Here is a 27,950-nt window from a genome sequence, read left to right on the forward strand (position 1 = left end):
CGTGTTTACAGCACCTCATGTCCGTGTTTACAGCACCTTGTGACCGTGTTTACAGCACCATGTGATCATGTTTACAGCACCTTATGACCGTGTTTACAGCACCTTATGACCGTGTGCACAGCACCTTGTGACCGTATTTACAGCACCCTGTGATCGTGTTTACAGCACCTTGTGACCGTGTTTACAGCGCATCGTGACCGTGTTTACAGCGCCTTGTGATCGTGTTTACAGCACCTTGTGATCGTGTTTACAGCACCTTGTGACCGTGTTTACAGCACCTTGTGACCGTGTTTACAGCACCTCATGTCCGTGTTTACAGCACCTTGTGACCGTGTTTACAGCACCTCATGTCCGTGTTTACAGCACCTTGTGACCGTGTTTACAGCACCTCATGTCCGTGTTTACAGCACCTTGTGACCGTGTTTACAGCACCTCATGTCCGTGTTTACAGCACCTTGTGACCGTGTTTACAGCACCTTGTGACCGTATTTACAGCACCCTGTGATCGTGTTTACAGCACCGCGTGATCGTGTTTACAGCACCTGGTGACCGTGTTTAAAGCACCTTGTGACCGTGTTTACAGCACCGCGTGATCGTGTTTACAGCACCTTGTGATCGTTATCGGTATTCTGTATGAATTCATACATCACCACGTAAACGTGCCTATACCAGGCCCAAGTGGCCGTATTTCCAACTTTTTCATCCGTGTTCGCCCAACCTCCGTGTTCGCCCAACGTATTCACTACAGCTCGTGTACAGAGTTCAAGCATTTCTGAACTCTGCTTGTCGAACCTCTCCAGTGTTGCATAGCCCTCCACGAAAGAAATGTTATTCAAGATTTTCAATAGACCTGCCTCATTTTTGACCGCTACTATCGTTTCTTACATCTATTTTATCCAGATACCAAAATGAAACTTTTTGTAACGGCTCATAATGGTGGCATTGATCGTCGTTTCTCAATTCGCTATTCACCGAAGCACCAAAAATATATATAATCCACTGTTCGTATGGAGTTTAAGTTGTAATTTTTTTCTTTTCATTTGGGATGAAAAGTTTGTATCGTTTGCATGAACCCTGATTTTTTTCTCCTCTATCTGAGCATTTTATACCTTTTACCTATGGCTTTTTGTGGTGCCCTCCCAATAACTGGAGTAGTCTTGAGATCTCCGGACATACTTATTAAGAAATATTTAGTCATTGCATTTTATCACTAGCTGCTGAGTTATATTGAAAAAATATGCTAAAGTATTATATCGGATTTTTAAATTTAAAAACACACAGTTTGGAACATATACGCCTCGGCCGAGAAACTTATAGTCAGGCTCAGTTCCGTCCTATATCAACTTTGAACAGTTTCGGCCAAAGTAACTACCATGAATTAAGTGAATTCATCAATTCTATTAATTCCATTCCTTTAATTCCATCAAACTATCATCAAGGGAATTAAGAAGCATTTAAAAGATTCGGCCATACTAACTACCATGAGATATCATCAAGGGAATTAAGAATTATTGGTTAAACTTAAAGATAATTTTCCAAAAAAGCCTTCAACTATCTCATCGTGTCACATTCAATTCCTTTAATAACATTCCCCTAATTCCATCAAACTACCATCAAGGGAATTAAGAAACATTTAAAAGTATTTTTGTCCATGCGAGCAGGCTGTATCAGCGGAGAGTTCACTTGCGACAACCAACAGTGCGTGCCGGAGAGCCACAAGTGCAACGGAGTGCGTGACTGCGAGGACGGATCTGACGAGAACAACTGCGGTAGGTGTCATGGCTGGGGTAGTGTTTTGTATTTTTATTTTTATTACTTGGACACATCCGTGGTGTTGAGTCTTTTACATGTCCATTATTTTTATTAATTTTAATGCATGTCGCTCGTTGTTACTGAACACGCATCATGCTCTTAGCTCAGTGTCTTAATAATTGAAGGAGGAATAATTTAAACCTGACACCAAAAATCGACTGGTCTATTTTTCTGTACCAGTATCAGTTCTAGTATCTTGTGCTGATTTCGTTAGTAATTAATTGTGAAGAATTTTTGGTGAACGCAGCATTCAGTTTTCCGCTGCCGCCTCCCAAATGGATTTTTATTTACCAGCAAATTTTTTGTAAAAATTTTGCATCTCTCGTTGAAGTCTTGTACATTCACTGATCACGCGTTATCTCTGCTTTCATTCTCGACGAAAATCTAGCAATCCGTCTAAAATAACAAAAAAAAATTCGAAAAAATCTTCATGCAGTATTTTGTCCTATCAGTTCTTGCACATCTGTTGGAACTTTATATTCTCCAACAAAAAAAAAATTCCATGCACGCAGAGGAATTCTAACTTGAATAGTAATTACTGCGAGTATATGGAATGATTTTGAATGCCCACTCTACACTGGTTTGGGATTCCATTTCTTTAATGCCTCTACAGAGATTCTATACACGAGCGTTTTTATCTCATTAACTATTTGTTTGCTTTAATCGTGACTTGCGTGACTTGATTTGGTCTGGTCGCTATTTGAATGTTCCTCTATACTACTCGATATTAAGGGATCCAGCTTCGAAGTGTATAGGATACCATATCAACGCTAATTGTATTTGTGAGCATGTCTTACATTTATTTCCTCCAGAAACTTAATATTTTTCCATTAGCTTGCCATCTTGTTCTTTAGAAGTAATCAGTGCCTCGTAAACCCTCTCTATTTTTTACAATCGTGTTGTTCATTTTTGTATATGGACGTTTACTCTTGAATTCATGTTGTTTGCATCATTTCCGAACCCTCACTGTTATGTTATGCAAATTCGTGTAATTCTCAGTTTATTCTCTATTTTTTCATGATATTTCCATGCTTGTTGTTTTATTGTCGTTATTGTTATTACTTATGATGTGTTATTTTGTCTTTTGAATAATGTCTTTAATGTTTTTTGTCTCTGTGGTCTTTATCCAACTTAAGAATGTGGTCACACACAGAAATCTTCATTTCTGTAGCGAATGTTACGTCTCTTACACATGTTTCTTCTGTGCTGCTGTGTAGCTGCCGTGAGCCAGTGCAACAGTGTAGAGTGGCAGTGCCAGACTGGAGAATGTGTCTACCTCACTCAGAGGTGCAATGGGTTCAATGATTGTCCAGACGGCTCCGATGAGATAGGATGTCCAGGTGTGTTATATATAACCAAGTCTTATAAACAATGTTATATAACCAAGTCTTATAACCAATGGTATATAACCAATGAGTCTTATTATAACCAATGCGTCTTTACTAGTCATATGATTCTTAGACGGGGTTGTACTTCAATTCTTAAATATCACAATTCATCCGTACTGAATTTCACGTTTTCCTCCGTCAAGTTATATGAAACGGGCATTATTGTACAAACATAGTATCGTTACTCTTTAAACATATAAAGGCACTTGTCAAAATCTCAGGTAATAACATTAAAATTATTTCAGACTGCTTTTACTCGCGTATATAATTTTTATTTTTACAGAGAAGTGTTTCGTAGCCTGACGTTCATGCTAATTATCTTCAACCTTAATTATTGTACAATGTTATGCATCTATACTATACTGCAATTTTAGACGCGGTGTTCTGTTTGATTTCTACATTTTATCCGCTGTATTATATTAAACTATTAATATTCGTGTTCATATTGAACTCGCGCATCTTGCATGAATTCTTCTGTATTAAAGTGAACTTTAGGCGATGGTTGAAATCTTGTTTATTTTTGGTTCCATTTCATAGATCAATCAGAGGTATAATTAACAAAAGCAAGTCAATTCAAAATGGTATTTAAGTTCCTCTTTAAAAAAACAAGTCAATTCAAAATGTTTTTATCTCTTAATGGAAAACTGAAATTTATTATTGATAAGGAAGCTCGTATGATTGCATGACGGCTGAAAATGTGTTGAACAAACTACATTATGCGGATGCAGAATGAAATTTATTGTTGATAAGGAACCTCGTATTATTGCATGACGGCTTAAAATATGTAAACAAATTACATTATGCGGATGCAGAATCATCTCAACCGTGTCCCGGAGGCTCAAGCGAATTCCGTTGTTTGGGCGGCGAGTGCATTCGGCGGACGGAGCTTTGTGATGGCTACGACGATTGCGATAACGGCGAAGACGAGGAATTTTGTGACACAATAAAGCCCGTCCAGCCTCCAGGTGCCGTTTACGTTTATTAATTATTACCGCTTGTGCACGAGTCTTTCTAGCGGTACAACGCGTCCACTGGGAACAATCGCTGCTAAATCTGCCTTATTAATCTCATCGTTTCAATAGAACTAATGACTTTTATTGCACTAACGCTGCGTGCGTAACGTTCATTGCACTAACGCTGCGTGCGTGACTTTTATTGCACTAACCCTGCGTGCGTGACTTTTATTGCACTAACCCTGCGTGCGTAACTTTTATTGCACTAACCCTGCGTGCGAGACTTTTATTGCACTAACGCTGTGTGCGTGATTTTTATTGCACTAACGCTGCGTGCGTGACTTTTATTGCACTAACGCTTCGTGTGGTATCTCTAGTCTACTCGCCGGTATCTCGAATCTACTTGAAATTCTTTCATTAATTTGCATAGCCTGCGTGTGTATAGAATCGTTTGTAATATCCTTGACGGTGTTTTCTTCTAATAACCTTCTGTAATATATATTATAACCTTTTGGAAGAATTGGAATTTCTCATTCTGTTAACTTTAATGCTTTGCCTCTCCAAAAACACGCGAATATAACCACGTCAATTACTAATTTTTTGACATAAACTCACTGTCATGCCACAATTTCCACTGTTTTGCCGCTGCCATACCACACATGCCACTGTCATGCCACACATGCCACTGTCATGCCACAGCCACACATGCCACTGTCATACCGCTGCCCTGCCACACATGCCACTGTCATGCTACACATGCCACTGTCATGCCACACATGCCACTGTCATGCCACACAAGCCACTGTCATGCCGCTGCCATGCCACACATGCCACTGTCATGCCGCAGCCATGCCGAAAGCACAGTGAATCATCTATCACTTTAGCGATCGTAATAATTTTGTCGACTATTTCCTTTTGTTTAATTCTTCAAATGAATAATTTCACTCCCGCTCAAATATCAATTTCTGATAACAACAGTTTGAGTATTTGACTTGATCGCTTGGCTTTTTTAGACTGATGTGGTTTTTGAACGATTGAAAGTAGAAGAGAAAAAGAGACGTTTTTGATTTGTGAAAATCTTGAAGATTATCAACGAAGCAATATTACGCGTGGACAGACATTTGTACGACGGTGGCAAGTGTCAGTGATTTCTGGCACTGAATTAATAATGTGAGTTTGAGTTTCACTTCCGTGAGGAACACACGAGACTTAGTTTCCCTGGCACATTGAACGATCAATTTTCTGATTTGTATTTATATATCCCTCGTCACTGCCTCGTTTCATCAACCGATTCAATACAATGTCGGCGGCCCTCTTTCTTGGCTCCCGAAATGAAAACGCTTGAATTTAAAAATGGCTTGGGCTCTGCTCTATAGCTCTTAATTAACTTATCTAATGTTATACATAATTCTATGGTTTACTAGAAATGACTACGTTTGATCTTCTCCGTTACTAGCACCCGCTTTCAATGTTCAGCATTAAAAGAGTTCACTATAAAGTTGACGTACTAATGACTAACCAAGCTTCAAGTTCTGGGTTTCTATCCAACATTTCCTTTAATATTCATCCCAACTAATCTTATTTTAATTATACCCTGAACATCAACGTTTTTCTTCTATTTAAGGCATCTCAAGTTACGATTTAATTCTGTTGTTCTTAACCTTCGTGAATATGTTCTTCGCCGCAACATTCATGCAAATAAATCATGTAATTTATTCCATTTTTCATCAGTCGAGTCTTCTAAATTAACTTGCATGCTATACGTTCAAATTAACGTGGGACAACACTGTCACTAAGTTAGAAGGGTCAGAGGGTGATAGTCAATATGCTGAATAAATTGCTTTGATAACTGAAATATTTCGAACAGAGACTTGAACGTACCAGAATGGTGATAGAAAGATATTTTTAGATTGCATTGTAGGAATGACAACGGTCAGATAACTGAAATAATTCGAACAGAGACTAGAGGGTACCAGAATGGTAATAGAAATATATTTTTATATTGCATTGTAGGAATGACAATGGTCTGATAACTGAAATAATTCGAACAGAGGCTTCAGGGTACAAGAATGGTAGAAGGAAGATGTTTTTTATATTACATTGTAGGAATGACAACGGTCTGATAACTGAAATAATTCGAACAGAGGCTTGAGGTTACCAGAATGGTAATAGGAAGATATTTTTATATTGCATCGTAGGAATGACAACGGTCTGCTAACTTAAATGATTCGAACAGAGGCTAGAGGGTACCAGAATGGTAGTAGAAAGATATTTTTTATATTTTTTTGTCATTGTAGGAATGACAACAGTCTGCTAACTGAAATAATTCGAACAAAGGCTTGAGGGTAGAAAAATGGCAATAGGAAGATGTTTTTTATATTGCATTGTAGGAATGACAACGGTCTGATAACAAACAATTCGAACAGAGGCTTGAGAGTAACAGAATGGTAATAGGAAGATGTCTTAATATTGCATTGTAGGAATGGCAATGGTTATCAAATTATTAAATCAATTGCATTATATGAATGACAACAGTTATCAAATTATTAAACATTGTAGGAATGACAACGGTCTGATAACTGAAATAATTAAAACAGAGGCTTGAGGGTACCAGAATGGTAATAGGAAGATGTTTTTTATATTGCATTGTAGGAATGACAATGGTTATCAAATTATCAAATCAATTCCAGTGTAGGAATAACAACAGTTATCAAATTACTAAATCACCCAGATGTGTGTGAGTGCACGTGTGTTAATTGCAGACGTTCCTTCTCGAGGTGGAGGAGAGACATCTTCCTCTACAGGGTTCTGCAGTCCTTCTGAATTTCATTGTGCAAATGGCGAATGCTTATCCGCTGTTGTGCGTTGCAACGGCTTTTTCGAATGCTTAGATGGAAGCGACGAGATCAACTGTCCTTTAGAAAATTGCACCTCTGACCAGTTTCGTTGTGATTCTGGAGAATGTCTTGCTAACGCCCTGCGCTGCGACGACTCATATGATTGCCTTGACGCCTCTGACGAACTTCTTTGTGGTTTGTAGCTGCATGCTTCCCTTTAACTGACCTATATAAAACTCATTAAGTCAAACGAGCACTTCTTGCGCATATCACTCAATTCTGACAAAATTCATTAGTTCTAAAATGAATTAAATTTCTGTTTGTTATCACAATCTTTAACTGCCTTATATAAAACTCATTAAGTCAAACGAGCACTTGTTGCGCATATCACTCAATTCTGACAAAATTCATTAGTTCTAAAATGAATTAAATTTCTGTTTGTTATCACAATCTTTAACTGCCCTATACCAAACTCGTTAAGTCAAACGAGCACTTATTGCGCATATCACTCAATTCCGACAAAATTCATTACTTCTTAAATGAATTAAATTTCTGTTTGTTATCACAATCTTTAACTGCCCTATACAAACTCTTCAAGTCAAACGAGAACTTCTTGCGCACATCACTCAATTCTGACAAAATTCATTACTTCTTCAATGAATTAAATTTCTGTTTGTTATCACAATCTTTAACTGCCCTATACAAAACTCATTAAATCAAACGAACACTTCTTGCGCATAAAACTCAATTCTGAGAAAATCATTACTTCAGAAATGAATTAAATTTCGTTTTTTTTTATCCCAAATACATTTAATTTGTCGCAAGATATTTGTCCTTCATTGAAATAATTTTTCAAGTTCAATTAATGGGCTCGATTTCAACTTCACCAGTTTATGGCCTCTAAAATAGAGTGCAGTGAAATATTATTTTCTCGAAATTCGATCTCTGACAAAACTTCTTATTTTTATACATTCCGAAATTAACTTCACTGAAAGATTTTTATAATTAATCAATTTAAAATTATTTTGTAAGAACACCAAGATTTAAAAATAGTGTTATTTTCAACTTAATATTAATTTTATCTTAATTTTCTCTTAATATTTGGTTGACCGAGTCTTAAAATTTCTCCAAATGAGGTCTGATGAAATTTTAATTAAATTTAGTTTGATTAAAAAGAGCGTCGTTTATGTTCAAATCTTAATTGGAGTTTAGTTCCTCCAGTTACCTAATAATTGGTACAATATTAGGATTACCGATCGAGTCTTGAAATTTTTCCAAATGAGGTCTGATAAAATCAGGCAACGCGTTTCCCGTATCATGCCTCGTCAAAATATTGAAATGAAGCAGCTGAATGGACGAGTAGTAGTATTACCTACACTAAAGTGTAGTGAGTAGGGAACAAGTAAAGGATCGTGAAGTTTCAAATTCCGTTGAGATAAAAGTTGATTAGTGATTTAATGAGCTGAATTCGAATTTCTTCCATTATTTGTCGACTACTGAAGTCGTGTTCGTGACGTAGAACTTCTGTATTCTGTATTAGTTCGTCTCGAGTTAACTTGGTATTGTAGCTATCCATTGTATGCGTTTTTGGTCCTGCAAAAGTGTATTGTAAGCCGTCTGGATATAGGCTTGTTATAGTCGTGCCGATGTACGAATGGTTGCGGGGCTTACACTTCCCGTAGTTGCACGTATATTTGCCTGATATTAGTTTGTTGCAGGGTTGACATTCTTGGAGCTGTTCTGTTCCTTGTGATGACGCTTGTTGCAGTAGTAAACTTGAAGTTGATGATGAATTGCAGTCTAAACGCGTTATATCAGCTTCTCATTCGGATGAATTTTAAGACTCGTTAACCATATATTGCCGACATATTTACTGCTGCGCAATACTATTGCTCAATATATTTACTATTGCACAATATATTAGACATCTGGGAAAAAAACTCAAAAAAGTTTTGAATAAAAAATATCATTTTTATAATCCACTTGGACACGTATTTGAAGACAAATTGGGAGTTTAAATTGAACATTTATTGTAAAATGAAGCAAGGGAGGCCTCTTCACACATTTCTCGCTAAACTTATGTTTTGAATGCATACTTGCGTGATACGAATACGAATTAAGTCACGCAGCTAATCATTCATTAAAGCTCAAAACATTTCCCTAAATACTGCCTGCTTCTTTTTGGTGTGTCTGCTTCTAAAGTTTTTCCGTAGTATATGCCTCAGTAAATTTGATGATAACACTAATCAACTTGTCTTCTAACTAGAGAACCTCAGACCATAATTATGGGTTTAACTTGAATAAACTTTTGTTCCAAAGTCATTATAGATTTGATTCTCAATTGTAACTCATATTCAATCGAAATTTCTGCATTTATTTCATGACCCCGTATATCTTGAAGTGGGTATATATTATCTATTAGGAATTAAAATTTATGATTATTTTTTACGGATTTGATATTGATTACTTTAAAGTCCCCATTTGATAACAGTATGTTTGTACTCGTGGCAAAGAAATCTTTCGCGATTATTACGATTCAAATGGCAACTTAATTATTACGATTCAAATGGTCCCTTAATAACTCTGCATCGAGTTCACCAAATTCCTGCATTGTCATTGTTGATGCTGCATATGTCCATTACTTCCTATTTAACTTCCTCGACTGCCTCACTTCATTCTCATTGTTTTAAAGAGGTTCACAGACTCTTAATGAGTGCTGAATGAAAAATCTATTAATTCATTTCGAGCAAATACCGAAATATGTGTCAGACATAAAGTATGGACAGACAGAGCAGCACCGTGATATTTTGTGTGTACCCTTAACATTGCCTTCTCTTCGGCGGTGTTCATGATGACATTGCTTAAGGGTACGCACACAGTGAAAGCAGGTTTGCCCGCGCGGGCAACCTGCTCCAACCTGCCACAAGAATGAACATAGGATAATAATGTAAGTGTTCACAGTGAAAACCTGTACGAATAGGCCAGCGCCAGGCCTGTTTATTTCAATTTCAGTCGCCAGCCTAAGCAGGTAACCAGCAACGCTGGCAACCTGCTTTCACTGTGTGCGTACCCTAAGTCTGCCTACACTGTTAGAAAAATTACCGTTAACGGTATTACCGGCGTTTCAGTGGCCGGTCGGCACGTGAAAAGAAACACTTTATCACCGTTTTTATTCTAATTTAACTCTAGAAATCCGTAAAACATCTGATAAAAACGACGAAACAGTTTATTTTCACGGGGCGACCGGCCACTAGAACGCCAGTGGACCGTTTTTCACCGTTTTTTCTAACAGTGTAGTCACTGACGCACGATATGCTCGCTCCAGGCGCTTCGTGCAATGAATACGAGTTTCAATGCAACAACGGCGAGTGCGTCTCACAGCGCGTCGTTTGCGACAGCCGGCCTGACTGTCTCGACCGTTCCGACGAAGCTTATTGTGGTACGTGGCAACCACTTGATTTACTTATTGTGTTACTTGCGACCACTTACTTTCCTTGCGACCACGAGCTATACTTCTTATTGTGGTACGTGCGACCACGAGCTATATTTCTTATTGTGGTACTTGCGACCACGAGCTATACTTCTTATTGTGGTACGTGCGACCACGAGCTATACTTCTTATTGTGGTACGTGCGACCACGAGCTATATTTCTTATTGTGGTACTTGCGACCACGAGCTATACTTCTTATTGTGGTACGTGCGACCACGAGCTATACTTCTTATTGTGGTACTTGCGACCACGAGCTATATTTCTTATTGTGGTACGTGCGAACACTTGCTCTTCTTATTGTGGTACGTGCGACCACGAGCTCTCCTTCTGAGTCGTTCTCAATCTCTTTTCTCGCAGCATCTCAATTTATAATATTTTACAAGGTGCTTATTTTTTATGAGTGTGCTAAACTAGCTATGTTACAGAACGAGTTTTATTATTCATTCGCTTCATGTAAATCAACTTGAAATGAAAGAGTGTAACGAATCTCGCTGACAGGAATAAATTATTTTATATGCTTGTATTAACGCCAACTATAATGGGAGCCATTGGGCATTTACTACGCTTATTTTCGTACCAGTTATCGGTAATATCAGCAGGTATATATTTCAGTAGCTCTGGTGAACCCCTAACTATATTAGTTCGGTAGCTATTTTTGGTGCTAGTTTGTAACGGTTAACTCACCTTTTAGGAGAGAACCGAAATAGGAAATACTACATTCATGGAAGAATAGATAATTTTTTTTCAAATGCTGTGCTGTAGATGGTACAGCGATTCTCTTTTGACAATTTTATTATTGTCGTACGGTGTTGTTGGTGGTGACTTACATGTAGCTTGCTGCACCAATGTTGTGGCATGACTGTTTACTGTGAACATGCATTTTCCGAAATTGTTGACATTTTACACCAACTTTAATACGTTATTTTTAGTATTCCTTCTTATTTTCTTTATAAATTTAAATATTTAGTGTCGCCTATGGATTGTAGCGTGCATATTTAATGAAATTTCATAATATTTTTGGCCACGCTCACCTTATTATTGAATTAAATCAGAATAGTTGAGCAGCTTTCCTTTCAAGGTACAAGTGATATTTAATGCATTTGAAAACCGGACTCTTCTTCACACCGAGTGGGCAGCTGAAAATTTCTCTGTCCGCAAAATATTTCTCCTATTCCCAGGATTTTGATTGAATTTAATTTGATTTTTGGTCCCTTTCCTTCATTAATTATTTATATATATATTTTTCCATTCAATCTATTCGAAAAAAGTGATATGCCAAATTTTGAAAACGTGACTAATTTACTTGCTTGAATAAATTACTGATTTTTAATTGCGCAGCCTACTCCGTAATCACCTATAAGTCACCTAATTATGTCATTATTGCTTTTGCACAATAATTTTGGTATAAAATTTCTCTTCTGTGCAGCTTTGTTTATCTGTATAATATTGATGTTTATAAGTCTACGTCTTTCTCGTGCAGTGAATCCTTGTCATGTTCTCTTTACTTTTCCCTTATAATTAATATAATGATTATAATTATGCAATTATATTAAGGGGATCGACCTGGCTAAAATCGATCAATTTTGGCTTTTCCAGTTTTTCTACTCATCTTAAAGCTGGAATTCTGTTCTTTCAAATGGTACCACTGCCATCTCTCTACGTGAATATTTACGTTCATGACGACTCTTTAAACGGAGGCGGGTGGGAGAGTTCTTTAAGAAATTAGATACAAAGTAAATAAATGCTGAAATCTTTGAATATAGTTTCTACCTGAGTTGTGCTGCAGTTACTTGCTTAGTTTCATCCTAAAGCTGACATTCTGAGCTTTAAAATGATACTACTGCGATGTATGTAGAGCAAAATGTTTTTATTTTCACATTTTACGTATGTATGTGAAGTTTCATGACAATCGGATAATAACTGTAGAAGTTTTCAAAATGCCAGGTCGATCTCCTTAACATATATGATGATTATAATTGTACCTGGGGATTATAATGATTATAATTGTAAAGATTATAATTAATTATATTTGTACCTGGGAATATAATGATTATAATTGTAATAATTATAATTAATATAATGATTATAATTGTATCTGGGGATTATAATGATTATAATTGTAATAATTATAATTAATATAATGATTATAATGATTATAATTGTACGTGTGACATATAGGGCCCATTGCTCCCCCCGGTCCATGTCAAGCGTCGGAGTTTCAATGCGTACGCGATGCCTCGTGTTATATTATTATATATGATGATTATACTTGTAATAATTATAATTAATATAATGATTATAATGATTATTATTGTACGTGTGACATGTAGGGCCCGTTGTTCCCCCCGGTCCATGTCAAGCGTCGGAGTTTCAATGTGTGCGCGATGCCTCGTGCATCCCTGCCGACCTGCGCTGCGACAGCCGTCCGGACTGTAGGGATAACTCTGACGAAATCGACTGCCCATGTTCGTATTGTGTTGCTTCTGATATTATTACTTAAGTTATTTTATTGTGCTACCTGTTGCTTGTGATATTATTACTTTAGTTATTTTATTGTGCTACCTGTTGCTTGTGATATTATTACTTTAGTTATTTTAGTTATTTTATTGTGCTACCTGTTCGTATTGTGTTGCTTCTGATATTATTACTTAAGTTATTTTCTCCTTTGGAAGGTCCTCAGAGAATTTTTTTATGTGCTTTTAAATTTATCTGGAGTTTAATTTGATTCATTATTTGGAATAATATACTTTTTATGTGCTTCCAAATTTATCTCGAGTTTAACTTGATTCATTATTTGGAATAATATATCTGTGGCTTTTTTTACTGTTATGATTTGTTACGCAAAAGCTTTTGATAAAGAAAATTTCGCTTTCTCGTATACGAATTCTGAGCGAATCGTATACTATGTTTGTTTATATTTTTTGAAAACGTTTTAACTTTTGATTTCAGCTTATATGAAATTTTCTCAACCTCTTCGCTTTCAGTTATATTCCGAAAGTTATTCGCTAAAAGTCCTACATTATATTGCGCCGATGTCACTCCATGTACATTTCATGAGTAACTTTTTCGGGAAATTCTTCATTTTTCTCTAAATATAAATAACTAATTGATCCGGACTTGTAATTATTGTTGTAAACTTCCAAACATACATGTTGCTAAGCTTCTTTTTAATTAAAATGTATTCTAATATTTACAGTTGATGCGGTATTACATAAAACATTTCCATTAATTATTGGTCAATGAGCCTAAGCAATATCCCGCTCAGGATTCACGCTCCTTTTGACTAGCTGGTCTGTGATAACGATCTCTCTTAATCACTTTTTATTCAAATGTTCACGTTTTTCTACGTCTTTCTCGTGAAGTGTAGCATTGCCAATGTTTCAATCAGACGGCTTTTCTGTGCTCAGACTTTTCAGACGCTTCTCGTTTAGTTCCGATATTACGTTTTTTTCAATTTTTCATGTCACAGCCTGCATCTTCATCTCTCTCACTCTGCTTCTTCACTCACGTATGAGTATGTGTAGGATATGAGAACATATCTGAGCAAAGTTATTAACCATATCCCAGTAATCAAACTCTGGGTAGTAAAGGCGTCCACTGATCTAGAGGTGTACCTCAATATTGCTCCAGCATAAATGATCCCAGTAATCAGACACTGGGTAGTAAAGGCGTTCAGTTAGAGATCACTCGCAAGTATTTTGTCAGGTGAACCTCAATATTGCTCCAGCATACAAGACAGCCAGTTGTATTTCCTATAATGGACTGCGCACACACTTTTAAACAGCCTACATGGAATGTTCTGCATCACAATTCCGCTGCGATGACGGACAATGCGTGTCTCGCTTCGTCCGGTGTGACGGACAGCCGGACTGCTTCGACAACTCCGATGAGCTGAACTGTGATGCAAGCTCCTCTACAGCCACCACCAGCGCCCCTCCTTCTCGCCCTCGTACGTCGCGATAAAAATCCATCTAAACCATGAGGCAGTCTTCAAATGAGACTCCTCAAGTTTAAATTCAATTATTTAAGTTCATTTCTTAGTGCCCATGAGGCAGTCTTCGAATGAAACTCCTCAAGTTTAAATTCCATTATTTAAAGTTCATTTCTTAGTGCCAATGAGGCTGTCATCAAAATATGCATTCTCAAGTTTAAGTTCCATTATTTAAAGTTTATTTCTTAGTGCCCATGAGGCAGTCTTCAAATGAGGCTCCTCAAGTTTAAATTCAATTATTTAAGTTCATTTCTTAGTGCCCATGAGGCAGTCTTCAAATGAGGCTCCTCAAGTTTAAATTCAATTATTTAAAGTTCATTTCTTAGTGCCCATGAGACAGTCGTCAAAATAAGCGTTCTCAAGTTAGAATTCTATTTAAAGTTCACTTCATAGAGCCTTCCCTATTGTATATTAAAAATTTTGTTACCATGTGCCTCAGCAAAAAAAAGGGTTTATGACATAGAAGGAATCAGGAAACAAAGAAGCGTCATGTACGGAGAATTATTGATTTCATTGCTCAAATTTTCATCAAGAAAAACGGGTGCTCGACGATTTTTTCTTCGCATTAAAGCTTGTGTTTACCCACAACTTCAGTCAAAATTAAACAAAAAAAAAATTCTGACACCGTAAAGTACAAATTTTCGCCTGTATCTCCAATTGGTTTCGCTATTTTTTTACTATTCGCCAGTACATAAGATTGCTAATGTCCGTCAAAGAATTCACATTTAACTATCTTGCTGTTAACAGCATGCGCCAGCAACTGGCGACTGAGTTCATTGAGTTCCTCCCCTAACAAAATTTAGAGTCGCCCCAGCTTCTGGTAATCCAAATCAGAAGCTGCCGCGACTGTAAATTTTCGCTGGGAAGAACTCCTACCCTAATAAAATTTAGAGTCGCCCCAGCTTCTGGTAATCCAAATCAGAAGCTGCCGCGTCTGTAAATTTTCACTGGGAAGAACTCCTACCCTAATAAATTTTAGAGTCGCCCCCAGCTTCTGGTAATCAAAATCAGAAGCTGCCCCAACTGTAAATTTTCACTGGGAAGAACTCCTACCCTAACAAAATATAGAGTCGCCCCAGCTTCTGGTAATCCAAATCAGAAGCTGCCGCGACTGTAAATTTTCACTGGGTCTTGGGAACGAAGAGACTGCGTTGATCTCTGTGCGCGCATGTCGGCTTAGAGTAAACAGTCAATAATGTTGTTATATGTTAAAAACTGCGGAAACATTTTTTGTCTCTACGTAATTTTCAAAGATTAAAGAGAAAGACTAAAAATTTAGGAACAGGTCGCCATAGGTGATCAAATTGAATTATTCATACACGGGTTTGAACGATTGAACGAATCCCAATTTTTGCAATTATGAATCAGCTTCAACCCCATAATTGCTTCGCTCTCATGTATCCAAATGACTTAACACGGCCAATAAATCTGTTCAATCATTTTCCGATGTAAGATGTTCTGAATGTTCTCTTTGTTCACATTTGTGACGATTCATTTCTGTTTGTCTGATGTTTTCTCTGTTTATAATTGACGAATATGTTTAACCGCTATTATTAAGCCTATCACTTTCTGTGATTATTGACGATTAACAAAATATTTTACTGTGCTTTTCTCGTCACGCTGATTCTTATTTTTGTTTCCATGTCGCTTCTTGTTGCTGGATGTCATCAGTGTCGTCATGCACGCCGTTCTATCAGTTCACGTGTCGCAGCGGACAGTGCATTAGCAGCAGCTCTGTGTGCGACCAACGTAACGACTGTCCAGATGCTTCAGACGAAGAAAATTGTCTAGCTGATCCATTCCCTCCTTTTCCTTCTCCTCCCACCACCACTTCCAGACCATATCCACCCTTTCCCACAGCTCCTGTTGTTTCCACACCTCGCCCTTATCCACTCTCTCCTACACCTCCTGTTGCAACAACTCCACGTCCTTATCCATCGTATCCTACTCCACCAACTGCTACCACACCTCGTCCGTTTACTCGTGATCCAATATTTACATACCCCTATACCACTCCCAGCCCCGTACCTCCTTACCCACTACCTCCCTCATCAACCACTACCGAAGTGGGACCATATTATCCCCCTCCTGTCAACGGTACTGGAATTGGTGGACGTCCTACAGGGGGTTCGTGCTGTCCAGAGTGGACTTTACGTGCAATTTATTCCCTAACCTGTTCCTCTAATCCGTAACCTTCCATCATTTTCAGAAATATTAACCTTTTACAGTTTGTGATTGCCTACAGCTAGTTTTCAACGCCATTTAAAGACTAATAGTAATATGATTTTATTGGTGTGGGAATCCCTAATCCTCTACCCTCTTCAGAAACATTAACCTTTTACAGTTTGTGATTGCCTACAGCTAGTTTTCAACACCATTTTTAGACTAATCGTAATAACACTTTAGTGATGTGGGAATGTGGGATTCACTAATGGTATGTTCTTCTCTCCTGTTTATTTCACTGCATGGATCGACGGTTTACTGAGAAGCTAAAATTCTTTTGCATTAAATCTTACGAGTTTTCCAGGTCTCTATGATTGTTTTAGATTAAGTGCCTGTGATTGTTTTATCCTATAATTCTGGTTTGAACATTAAAATTATTTTCCAGCACAGTTTGAGTCGTTCTTAACTTTAGATGCACCTCTTTAACCCTATCATGATTTTAATTATGACCTAATGGTAACATTGTTCAAACATTTTAACATATTTTATCATCCCATTTTTAGCACAGCGTCTTCAGCATTAATGTACGAACTTCAATTTTTATTGGACAAAGATGTTCTTCAATTAATGTATAGCACGGATTGCAGAGTTACTAATTTCTTTATTGCAGCACCTACTGAGCGGAGCTCTTGTACTGCCGCAGACTGTGTCGTGAATGCCTTACTAATTAATGCTCACAAATTCTGCTATTTAACCACGAAGGCTGTTAGAATACAATTAATTTGTTCTTTCTCCTGTGCGATTATTTCCTTTGACATTCCTAACGATAACTTCTTCGAATTTGTTCAACATGTTGGTACACACTTTGCTTGCCCACTAGACCCTTTCCACCCATTGAAGTGGGTAGTGATGCTCGTAGCTGTACCTTTTATTAGTGTCGTTAGAATTATTTCGTTAACACCTCAGTCAGATGATCAGATCTCAACTGAAGTAGTTTGAATTACTCTTCCAATCATGTCAGAGTTCTGTTTGAACGCAAGGTTATCTCTCCCCTTGAGAAAACTCAGACTTAGACCCTCTAGATTGACAATACAAGCCTTTCCTTCAAGCATCTTGGTTTGCGCTGTTGCCAAAATCAATATAACATTTATACCTGATACGTTGCCTGTCCGCATTAGATCCTGGCTGTTCACCGACTGATATTCTATGTCCTGTTTGAACTCCATTTTAAAAACTGTGTCAAAATCCATCAAGCAGCCGGATTTTTTACTGACCGCTTGTCTAAAAGCCGTCAGTGGCTTTTCCTCTAAGCCCACGCTGGTTTACTCTCCAAACATGAGTATGTCTAAGATTCACTAAACCTCTAACACATAAATGCATGCATTTGTTAACTACTTCAAACATTTACCCTTCAGAACTGGAAGTTATTCGTCTCTTTAGCAAAGGCACACGGTTCTGTCCACAGACAGTAGTCCTAACTCATTACTGCTCGTGTCTAAGAAATCGCTCCACGGTCTCTCCTCTTAGGTCTGTTGCTAGACTGTAGTTCTAACTCAATACCGCTCGTGTCTAAGATCTGCTCCACGTTCTCTCCTCTTAGGTCTGTTGGCAGACTGTAGTTCCAACTCAGACAGTAGTTGGAATACTCAATACTAACTCAATACCGCTCGTGTCTGAGGTATCGCTCCACCGTCTTTCCTCTTAGGTCTGTTGTCAGACTGTAGTTCTAACTCAATACCGGTCGTGTCTAAGGTCTGCTCCACGGTCTCTCCTCTTAGGTCTGTTGCCAGACTGTAAGCACGAAGGTTACTTTATGTGTGGCTCAGGCGACTGCGTGCATCGGTCGCTTCGATGCAACCGCGTGCCTGAGTGCTTAGACACGTCCGATGAGTGGGGCTGCCTTATGGACCGTACGCCCTGCATATTATAAAAAATTTTCTCAATCGTTCTGCATGTTCTCTCGGGAAATTCAGTTTCACATTCCTGCATAATTCTGAGTTTGCGACATCTCGCTATTTGTATTGATGTTATATTGATCGTTCTGCATGTTCTCTCGGGACTCGTAAAATTTAGTTTCACTTTCCTGCATAATTCTGAGTTTGCGACATCACGCTACTTGTATTGATGTTATATTGATCGTTCTGCATGTTCCATCGGGACTCTTAAAATTCAGTTTCACTTTCCTGCTCAATTCTGAGTTTGCGACATCACGCTATTTGCTCCTCGCAAAATTCAATTATGTTTGTTTAGTCCATTATTCGGTTATTCCCCTGCTATGAATGTGTTTAGTATTTTTATTATTGAGTTAGGCGTGAGAAAATTTAGCTTGAATTTTTCGAATTTTTCGTGTTTGGCTAAATTTTTCCACCAATAGTCTCCTGATTATTTTGGTCTGCGCTGCTGTTCAGGGTCTGATTATTTCAGGGTCTGTTCCTTGACACACCAATGATGTCTATAATACGACCTAGCAAGCCTCTAGTTATTCAAATTTAGTTCTTTATTCCTTTGCTTTCGCGGAATGTCTTCAGTTCTAGTTCATTTTATCATGCAAAAGAATTGTTCCTGCGTTCATGAATTCAGCAATTGAATCTCTTTTCGTGAGCTACGTGAAGCTCGCATCTCTCCTTAGTTGTCAAAAATGCACTCGATCAATAACCCTGGTGTGAATTTTTCCATCCGCATCTGCACATTTATCTCCAGAATTTATCGATGACAATTGAATCCACTGGAGCCATTGTTATGACTCATTCGTCCCCGAAATAAATTTCTCTCATATTTCATTTAGACTTTTGTTGCGTTTCACACGCCCTCTATCGCGGTATGGTAGTGCATTTTGTAATTTTGTAGATGAGAGTATTTCTCATAATCTATGATTCCCCCTCATAGCATGCAGCTTAAAATTCTTTTCCATCTTATTTTAAATTTGTGGTGCATGAATTTTTAAATGTAAGTAATTGTCATACTGATAGGCATTCATAGCCGTAAACTATGCTATGGTGCCCCGTATATACAATAGCCCCTAGGAAATGCAAAGTCTGTACTTATAATTTTAAACAAGGCCTCTTAGAAGAAATCACGAGCTTCTTGCTCATATTTTCTAGTTGTTCCTTCCTTCTGCTGAAAGTAATTTCTTCCTCATGAGCTGTTCATTACTTGGTTAAAAAAAATCTCGGAAATTTCTATACTAATATTTCGAGTTACTGTTTCACTCCCTCCTTAATTTATCACTAATGCTTGTTACCACTCTTGTCTTATTTATTTTATGGTATGTTGGTGTAATTATTCCCAGCATCACTATGATATTAAAACCTACATATATTATTAGTCTGCTTATATCGCAAGTTCACAAGGAATTTAAAAGCAAAGAAAACGCCAAGAGAATTCATCATATCGATATTGAAAACGTTTCGGAGTCCAGCTCCATCATCAGTTCGACTAATAATATTAATTAATAATATTAAGTAATTATACTAATTAATATTAAGTAATTGTGTCACTTCAGATCGCTATTACTGCTCCAGCGGGCAATCCATCCCTGGCGACCAGCGCTGCGATGGCGTGGTTGACTGTCTCGACGGTACTGACGAGGCCGGATGCGGTGAGTCAAATATAGGAAAATTTCTCTCAACAATGACGATATATTCACACAAATAGTCATCAATCGATGATAGGTTAGTTATTCTATGGATGACATCAATCAGAATATTAGCATAATAATGGAGAGAGAAATGTATGACATTTGACTGCGTGCCACTAGAGGGTTGAATCTCGGTTGATCTTATAACGTAATGCATATTTGGTTGACTATTTATTTACAGAACAGGCATCGACTCAAATTGTCCGGTAAATTTCCCTGTCCGCTTCTGAGTCGATCAGTTCTCAGTAGATTAGATCGGCAAATTTTATACGGTCGTTTTAACTTCACCAATCGCGAAGGTTCAAATGATGCACACTGACAGCATACATGCATTGATTATCGAATATCCCATTCAGCTGTGCTTTCATTAAGTCCTTCATTAAATCAACAAGGAGGCCTGATCATACGAGACAGTTTGCGACGAACCTCATAGAATGAACCGAAACAACGTTGCCTTACTTCGCACTCGCGCATTGCGTTCTAAGGGAAGTTAATCCTAATCGTCTCGGGCAACACGCCATGTTCACGGCTGTCAAACATTATACAAAATTTTGTACATTGTAACAAAATTGTACACGGCTGTACAAAATTTTGTCGTTCTCTATTTCCAATATTTTTCTGGGAAATGGTACAGTTAGCTCACTATAAAAAATGGTCGCATATCGTACATTGATGACCTAGAAACATTCAACACCACTTTCCAAATAAAACGAGTTTATTTCTTTGCTCAAGCACCGAGATATCAAGGGTACTACATCATCTACCCTGTATTTTGGTGGTGCTTCTGAGAAGACTAGACGACTCGACTCCGCGCCGGCGACTGGCGAGAGCACACAATCTACATTGCTCCACGGAAGCTAGCGATACGCTGATTCCATTTGCATGGCATTCGTTTTCTTTGTTATCTTTGCAATTGCTTTATCTGTGCGGAAAATTTTATAGTATAGTGCGTTCATGGAAATAATGAAACTCATTACCGCGTCATAATTATTATGAATCAGCAAATTGGAAAATAGTTTTGATTCGCAAACATGGATAGTTTTTCACTCGCTAACTTTTTATTGAAGGGTTTCTTGTATAGGACATTTACCGAGACGATTAGAATAACGTACCTGAGCACAATATAAAATTTTAAACTGTTGGGTACATGGTGATGTTCAGGTATATGCTTGGTATATTACCGTTTGGTATATACATATGATGGTATAAGTTTGGGTGCAACGGTTTTTAAAAATATCATCTCTTATTCGAACCCAGGGACAAATTCATGGGCCTTTTTGAAGCTAATTACCACAGATATAAATAATTTTGGGTCAAATTCATCAAAAACGATGGTTTCTGCCAAATTCATCATTCATTTGGCATGTTTTCGGTTTCAAATTCGCTACACATAAACTTGGGTGAAGGTACCCGTGGATCATTTTTTTTAACGAGAAAATAACTACATTACTTCATCTTAATTGAAGTGACTGCAAGGTAGCTACTAGCGTTCTACTCTGAGCGCTATTTATCAATTTATCAGACGTACAGTGATAAATTCTACAGATACATGGCTGGGTCTTTCATCTATGAGGATTTATGTGCGTCTCGAGCTTCGAACATTGCGTAGCTTAACCAGTGATTATATACCTGATTCACTCTAATTATACTTAAGATGTAGATGTGGTGCATTCCATTTGATGTTAAATCTAGTATGATATTGAAAACAAACTTGCCATAAAATTTGCCTAAATTTTTTAACGTCCATCAGTATCACAAAACTAGAATCAATTCTTTCTCACTGATGAGTATTTTTAGTATTTTCTTCACATTTTTTAGGTTTCAAATACAAAGCCAACTCCTTTAATTTGTTTCATTATTTTCAACTGAAAACCAATTTTCTCAAAGCAATAAATTACGTTAGTTGACTTTAGAGTTGTTTGTTCTTACTGCAGGTTTCTTACTGCAGAAAAAACCTAAAACAACTATTTTTCTCGACGGTCTCAAACGTTATTCTAGTTAAGAAATTTTAAAGTTGGTTAGTTTCAGCGAATGTCTCTGGGACACCTGAAGAATACTGCGTTCGATGTTTCAATGTATGACCAGCTGTTGTTTAATGTTAACCAGCTGTTGCGTGGCGTAATAAGCTAATGTGTTACGCGAGTGTTAACGACATGGTGCGTAACATGTGATACGCAGGCGTGTCACGCTGTCGCCCGGAAGAGTTCACGTGCGAGAACAGAGCACAATGCATACCAGGCTCGGCCGTATGCAACGGCCGCTTCGACTGTACCGACTACTCCGATGAAGGGCCTTTACTTTGCAGCGGTGAGACGCGAGGCACATATACCCTAACAAAATTTAAAGTCGCCCCAGCTTCTGGTAATCCAAATCAGAAGCTGCCGCGTCTGTAAATTTTCACTGGGTAACGAGCCTACGTTGTGTCCATTAATAACCAATGATCTCATATAACTGATCCGTAAACAAGCAATCTAATTTTTCTCTTTTTAATTTTCTATTTTCTTTTTTAATTTTCTATTTTCTCCTCTATTTCTAGCCCAATCATTTTCCTGTTCTTTTAAATACTGTTTTCTTGACTCTCTTGCAAGTGAAATTCTTGAACGTTGACTAAGATCTTGTGTTATTATTAATGATTAATTAATATTAATTTTCAATGAGATCGATCGCATCCAATTATTGACATTTTTTAATCAATAATTTACCAAATAATTAGAATTGCTCGAATAATTTGCATATCTTTGTGATCATAACTTTGAATAATAAAATTTTTCGCGTTAAATATAAATTAAAATTCTTTCAATCTCGGTTTTTGTTTTCATGTTTATGTTCCGCTTCTATTATTCCATGATCCTTCAACTCTACTAAAATTTCGCTTGACTTTTTCATAAAAGTTTTTGAACCACCGCAACAATATTCATCACATACTCCTTACTTTTTGAAAATTTATCAACCATTTTGATTGACTAGAAATACGAATATTTAATTTCTCAGGTTTGCCGTTTATTCAAAGCCTCCAATGAACTCAAGGCTCCTGCTAACATTAGTGATAACAATAATCTAATGCGTATTATCTACTTATCAACTTGTTAACTAGTGATAACAATAATGTAATGCGTAATAATTACTTATCAACTTGTTGATGCTAATTTTTGTGCTAATCAACACCAGTAAGTCTAACTTTATGGCAGAGCGTCAAGTATAGCCAAGCACAACATTTTGGTCCGCTGTCCAAACTCTTGTAAACCTTAAACTCTTGTACACATGTAAAGCTTTTCGTATTCCAACTTTAAATAAATATTTCGTTTCCTCGCCTTAAATAGTCTCCGTTTTACTCAAATTATGTTCGTCCCGCTTCGTGTTTGTTGTGTAGAGTTTGCCATATCAATGTTACTCGATAATAAAGGCTTATTTGTTAGAAAAAACGGTGAAAAAACGGTCCCACCGGCATCCTAGTGGCCGGTCGCCCCGTGAAAATAAACTGTTTCAACGCTTTTATCAGATGTTTTACGGATTTCTGGTGTTAAATTGGAATAAAAACGGTGAAACGGTGTTTCTTTTCACGTGCCGACCAGCCACTGAAACGCCGGTAATACCGTTAACGGTCATTTTTCTAACAGTGTTATTCGTTATTTTTTTTTTTTTCAATCCAAACAAAGCTATAAGCGCGACTGCTTTTAAATAAAAGAACAAAAAATATTCAATTTTGGCGCAAGATCTAACCTGCAAATAAAGCTATTGTCCCTCGTAGCTATCGTCCCGATAGCAATCTTGAGATATCGTATCTCGTTAAAAATATACACTTTTTTTCTTCGTAATTCAGTATGAACTTTTTTTATAAATTCATTAGCATTTTAGGTATATTCACTTGGCCTCATTTCAATCTCACGTCGCTCGGATCTGATTATTATCTTGTATATTTTTGTCAGATATCTAAAAAAAAAGTAGAAAAATTAGTCTTTCGCTACATCTATCCATTGCGTCTTTCTTTCGCTACATCTATCTTTTTAGCGCATTTTCTCATTTATGGAAAAAATGCCCTATTGTGCTCGCCATGTCCGTCTGTCTGTCTGTCTGTCTGTCTGCCTGTCCGTCCGTCTGTCCGTCCGTCCGTTACCTCAAGTTTTCGTCGACGAGAAAATGGGCTCTCTGTCACTCACTGCAGTGAGTACTGAGTTATATTTTTTCTAAGTTCCATGCTGAGTGCAGATCGTTCGTTAGATTGCGTTCATTATTGCTGCGCAAGTTATGCGTCTACTGAAATCACGAAAATATCTTCATGAGCGAAAATTTTTTAACTCTGCACTTTCATTTTTCTCGTATAAGAAACACCGCTCTTTCGAATCCAAAATAACCCATCAGATGAATTGGCCTTCAATGCAAATAAATTTCCTACCTTAATATATAAATTGAATGTGCAGTTAAGGATTGAAGGAAAATTGTGTATATACTATGTTCATTCATTCAAAATCACGTTTTCTTTTATTATTTGCGCAGTAGTCGTATTTTGTCGTTGTTTTTCGACGGGTTATCACAATTTACTTGTAACCAAATATGTTGAAAAGAAATTCCTCGAAACTACCCCACGTCTTTTCTGAAATGAGGCCGACGGAAGAAACTTCTCGTTGCTCTGAAAAGTGAATATATTTGTGTTCCCCGAATCACTTGGCGTGGAAGATGGCTAGAATGTTGTTCACTCGAATTTTCTTCTACTTGTTTTAAAGTTTGTAGTGACTTCTTTTGTAAACAATTCTCCTAATCCAAATTAATTAATTAATTAGCTATGGAGTGTACGAAAAGCTAATACGATGTAAACAAGCATGCACGAGTAATAATTATTCTCAGTTTTGTTTGAAGTTTAAACATCTTCAACCTGATTTTAAAGTAGATTGATTTGGTTTTTTTCGTGGTGATTTCTACCCCTAATTTATTTTCTGTTTGCTTTGTTATTGCAAACCTTTCGGTAAATTGAGAACTCGTCTTCGACTTAACCCTCTACCGCCTGACACGAGTAACCGGAGCAATATTGTCACAAGTCTACTTCCCAAAAAGAATACGTTCTAGTGAGCGCAAAATGACTTGCACTGATGGTTGCCACCACGTACGACAACTTTAAAATGTTCTCTGTTGCGTACAAACGTCCTCAGGTTGCTACACTCAATAGTTTACGTACAATTTGCCGCCACGTACGACAACTTTAAAATGTTCTCTGTTGCGTACAAACGTCCTCAAGTTGCTACACTCAATAGTTTACGTACAATTTAAGCTGAAAGTTATCTTCCCGGAGAGTGACATACGGCGGTAGAGGGTTAAGAATGGGAGTGGCTACGGTGTTCCACTCATGATGCTCCTCTGCTGCATTTTCCGTTGACGAATTCATTTCGTTTGCAGTATTTGTATCAATTCAGAAGACGAGTTTCAAATTTTAAATACTGAAGATTATTTGTAAGTAACAAAGTGAGTATTGTTCGTGGGCGCCATAACAGCCTCTTGTGGTACCGTCTTAATTTGTTCTAAAAAATTGATGGCTGCAATGCACTATAATTTTCATAATTAATTAAACTCGATTAAATACAACCATTTTATGTGATTTTACATTATTTTTAACCATTGTAATATAATATGTATGAAAATGATCCCTATAGCTTTACATAATAATATAATAGTTTCAATATACTTTTTAGCAGGCAATAATAAAAAATGATAAATTTTTAAATTTGGTTAACCAAGCAGTGAATAGAATATATGAGAATCCTCGATTCTTCCGACAAAATTGCTACATTAATCATCGGGGGAAACTCTGATAGCTTAATTAAAAGCTTAACGTCATTCATTTATTATTATTATATCATGACATGATTTAAATATTGGTACATGCAAACTACAAGCTAAGAAAAATACAAACAGTTTGTTCTTGAACTGTGATAATTTGTGAAAATGAAAATTTATTTATCCAATAAGCCGTTGATGTGAAAAGTCAGCTGGAAATTTGTTCACTATATACAAAAATTTCACATGTAATCCTAAAGAAAACCTTAAAAATTTGAATCGTTAAGAAAATTTCATTCGACGTAAGTCTTCTAGTGAAGGGGAGAGTTCAGATTAAGCGTGCTCATATCGCGTATATATACTTGAACTACTAAGTATTATCAATGTACTAGCGACATTAGAAAATAATAGTATCCAGATTACTCGGCATTCCTTAACGTATTTACTTAGCTAAGCTGTAGAGAAAGTAACGTAAACTTCGCCGGGTTGACCGGCGGCTCCATTTCCGTGTCTCACGTTTTTCGTGCTGTTCTCCTGTACAGATTCTTCTGGAGGCGGTATCGACGGTCAAGAGTCCATTCTTCTCAAGACTTACCCTGACCAACAGACCATCAAGCAGAGTAAGTTACCCTATATCTTTCCATTCTTCTCAAGACCTGTCTCTTATACACATCTAGATGTGTATAAGAGACAGGGTCTGCTCCACGGTCTCTCCTCTTAGGTCTGTTGCCAGACTGAAGNGTGAAAATTTACAGACGCGGCAGCTTCTGATTTGGATTACCAGAAGCTGGGGCGACTCTAAATTTTGTAAGGGCTTCACCATCTCCACAGCAACCCTTTCTGCCTATCTCTTCATCCAAGAACCAACTACGACAGTGCCTCCTAATCCTTCACTTCGTCTGCCTTGTTGTGCCTCTTCAGCTTTACTTAATTTCTCTCGTATCCTCATTGTGTCCATATTTTAGACTTTTATCTAAATTTCGGACTGTATTAGTGTTCATTCGGTAAATTTTCATGGCCTTACGTCCTATTTCTGTCTAGAATTCATGTTTTTCTTCATATATTTGTGCTCGCAAATTTTCTTGTTAATTCTGGTCTCTTCCTGAGATGTCCAGAATAAGCACAATTTGATCCATGTCAACGAATGCAATGTTTATTGCTCTCTGTTGTCTTGGGAATCTTTTCGTAGTTTTTCTAAATTCTTTAATTAAGAATTTAAAATTTAGGGGCCAAGTCCTTTAAAATACTTACGTTCATAATGCTGGCGGAAGGAACTGTGATGTAACTGAAATTATTAATCTCATCGTTTTATTAGAAGACATTCATCACTGTTGTATGAGTCGAGTTTAAATGACATTTTACTGAATCTATTCTATTAACGTTAAGAAATTGATTACCTGTTTTTATCTCTTATGAAATAACTGAAAACTGTTTTTTAGGGAGTATCGGCTCCAAATTTTGTTCAATCAAAAGACGCAAGCAAATTATCAATAGAAACGGTCATGTGGTGAGCTAGAAACATAGTGTCCTGATACACTCGTTATATTGCCTATTTCGTTGTTTCACCCCAAGAGTTTGACTGTTTCACTAGCTCTGTGGAATAAGCACCTGTTTAGACTCGACTAGCTCTCATCTGCAGAACTTTCTCGGTGAACCCTCATTCAGTCCACTAATTACTAAGATAAATATTTGTCTAAATGTCTATATCTTAATAATCTCGTCTATAAGGTGTCTGTCTTGTTCCTGAGTACTTGATCTCTAAGTATGATGCGCTGGGAACGCTTGCGACCGGGTTGCTTACGTTCCCCAAGTTTATTAGCAAATTTTGGCTATGCTCTTATCCTTATCGATGAGATTATCTGATATTCTCATTGTGTAGATAAATCAATTTATCTTGGAACTTTACTGGTGA

General features: G+C 37.3%; 1 protein-coding gene across 1 annotated transcript in view; it reads left to right on the forward strand.

The window, feature by feature from the left end:
* LOC108674300 (basement membrane-specific heparan sulfate proteoglycan core protein) overlaps nt 1-27,950 on the forward strand; it is a 218,311-nt gene that overhangs the window by 90,859 nt on the left and 99,502 nt on the right. Inside the window, exons 26-36 of the mRNA XM_047885790.1 lie at nt 1,662-1,769; nt 3,030-3,152; nt 4,013-4,165; nt 6,916-7,185; nt 10,316-10,429; nt 12,812-12,946; nt 14,266-14,430; nt 16,144-16,599; nt 20,138-20,233; nt 22,451-22,579; nt 26,581-26,658. Coding sequence (XP_047741746.1) covers nt 1,662-1,769; nt 3,030-3,152; nt 4,013-4,165; nt 6,916-7,185; nt 10,316-10,429; nt 12,812-12,946; nt 14,266-14,430; nt 16,144-16,599; nt 20,138-20,233; nt 22,451-22,579; nt 26,581-26,658 — 1,827 coding nt within the window. The remainder of the gene's footprint in view (nt 1-1,661; nt 1,770-3,029; nt 3,153-4,012; nt 4,166-6,915; nt 7,186-10,315; nt 10,430-12,811; nt 12,947-14,265; nt 14,431-16,143; nt 16,600-20,137; nt 20,234-22,450; nt 22,580-26,580; nt 26,659-27,950) is intronic.

The sequence above is a fragment of the Hyalella azteca genome, unplaced genomic scaffold (assembly GCF_000764305.2).
Source record: "Hyalella azteca isolate HAZT.00-mixed unplaced genomic scaffold, Hazt_2.0.2 contig3122, whole genome shotgun sequence".
Classification (NCBI taxonomy): domain Eukaryota; kingdom Metazoa; phylum Arthropoda; class Malacostraca; order Amphipoda; family Hyalellidae; genus Hyalella; species Hyalella azteca.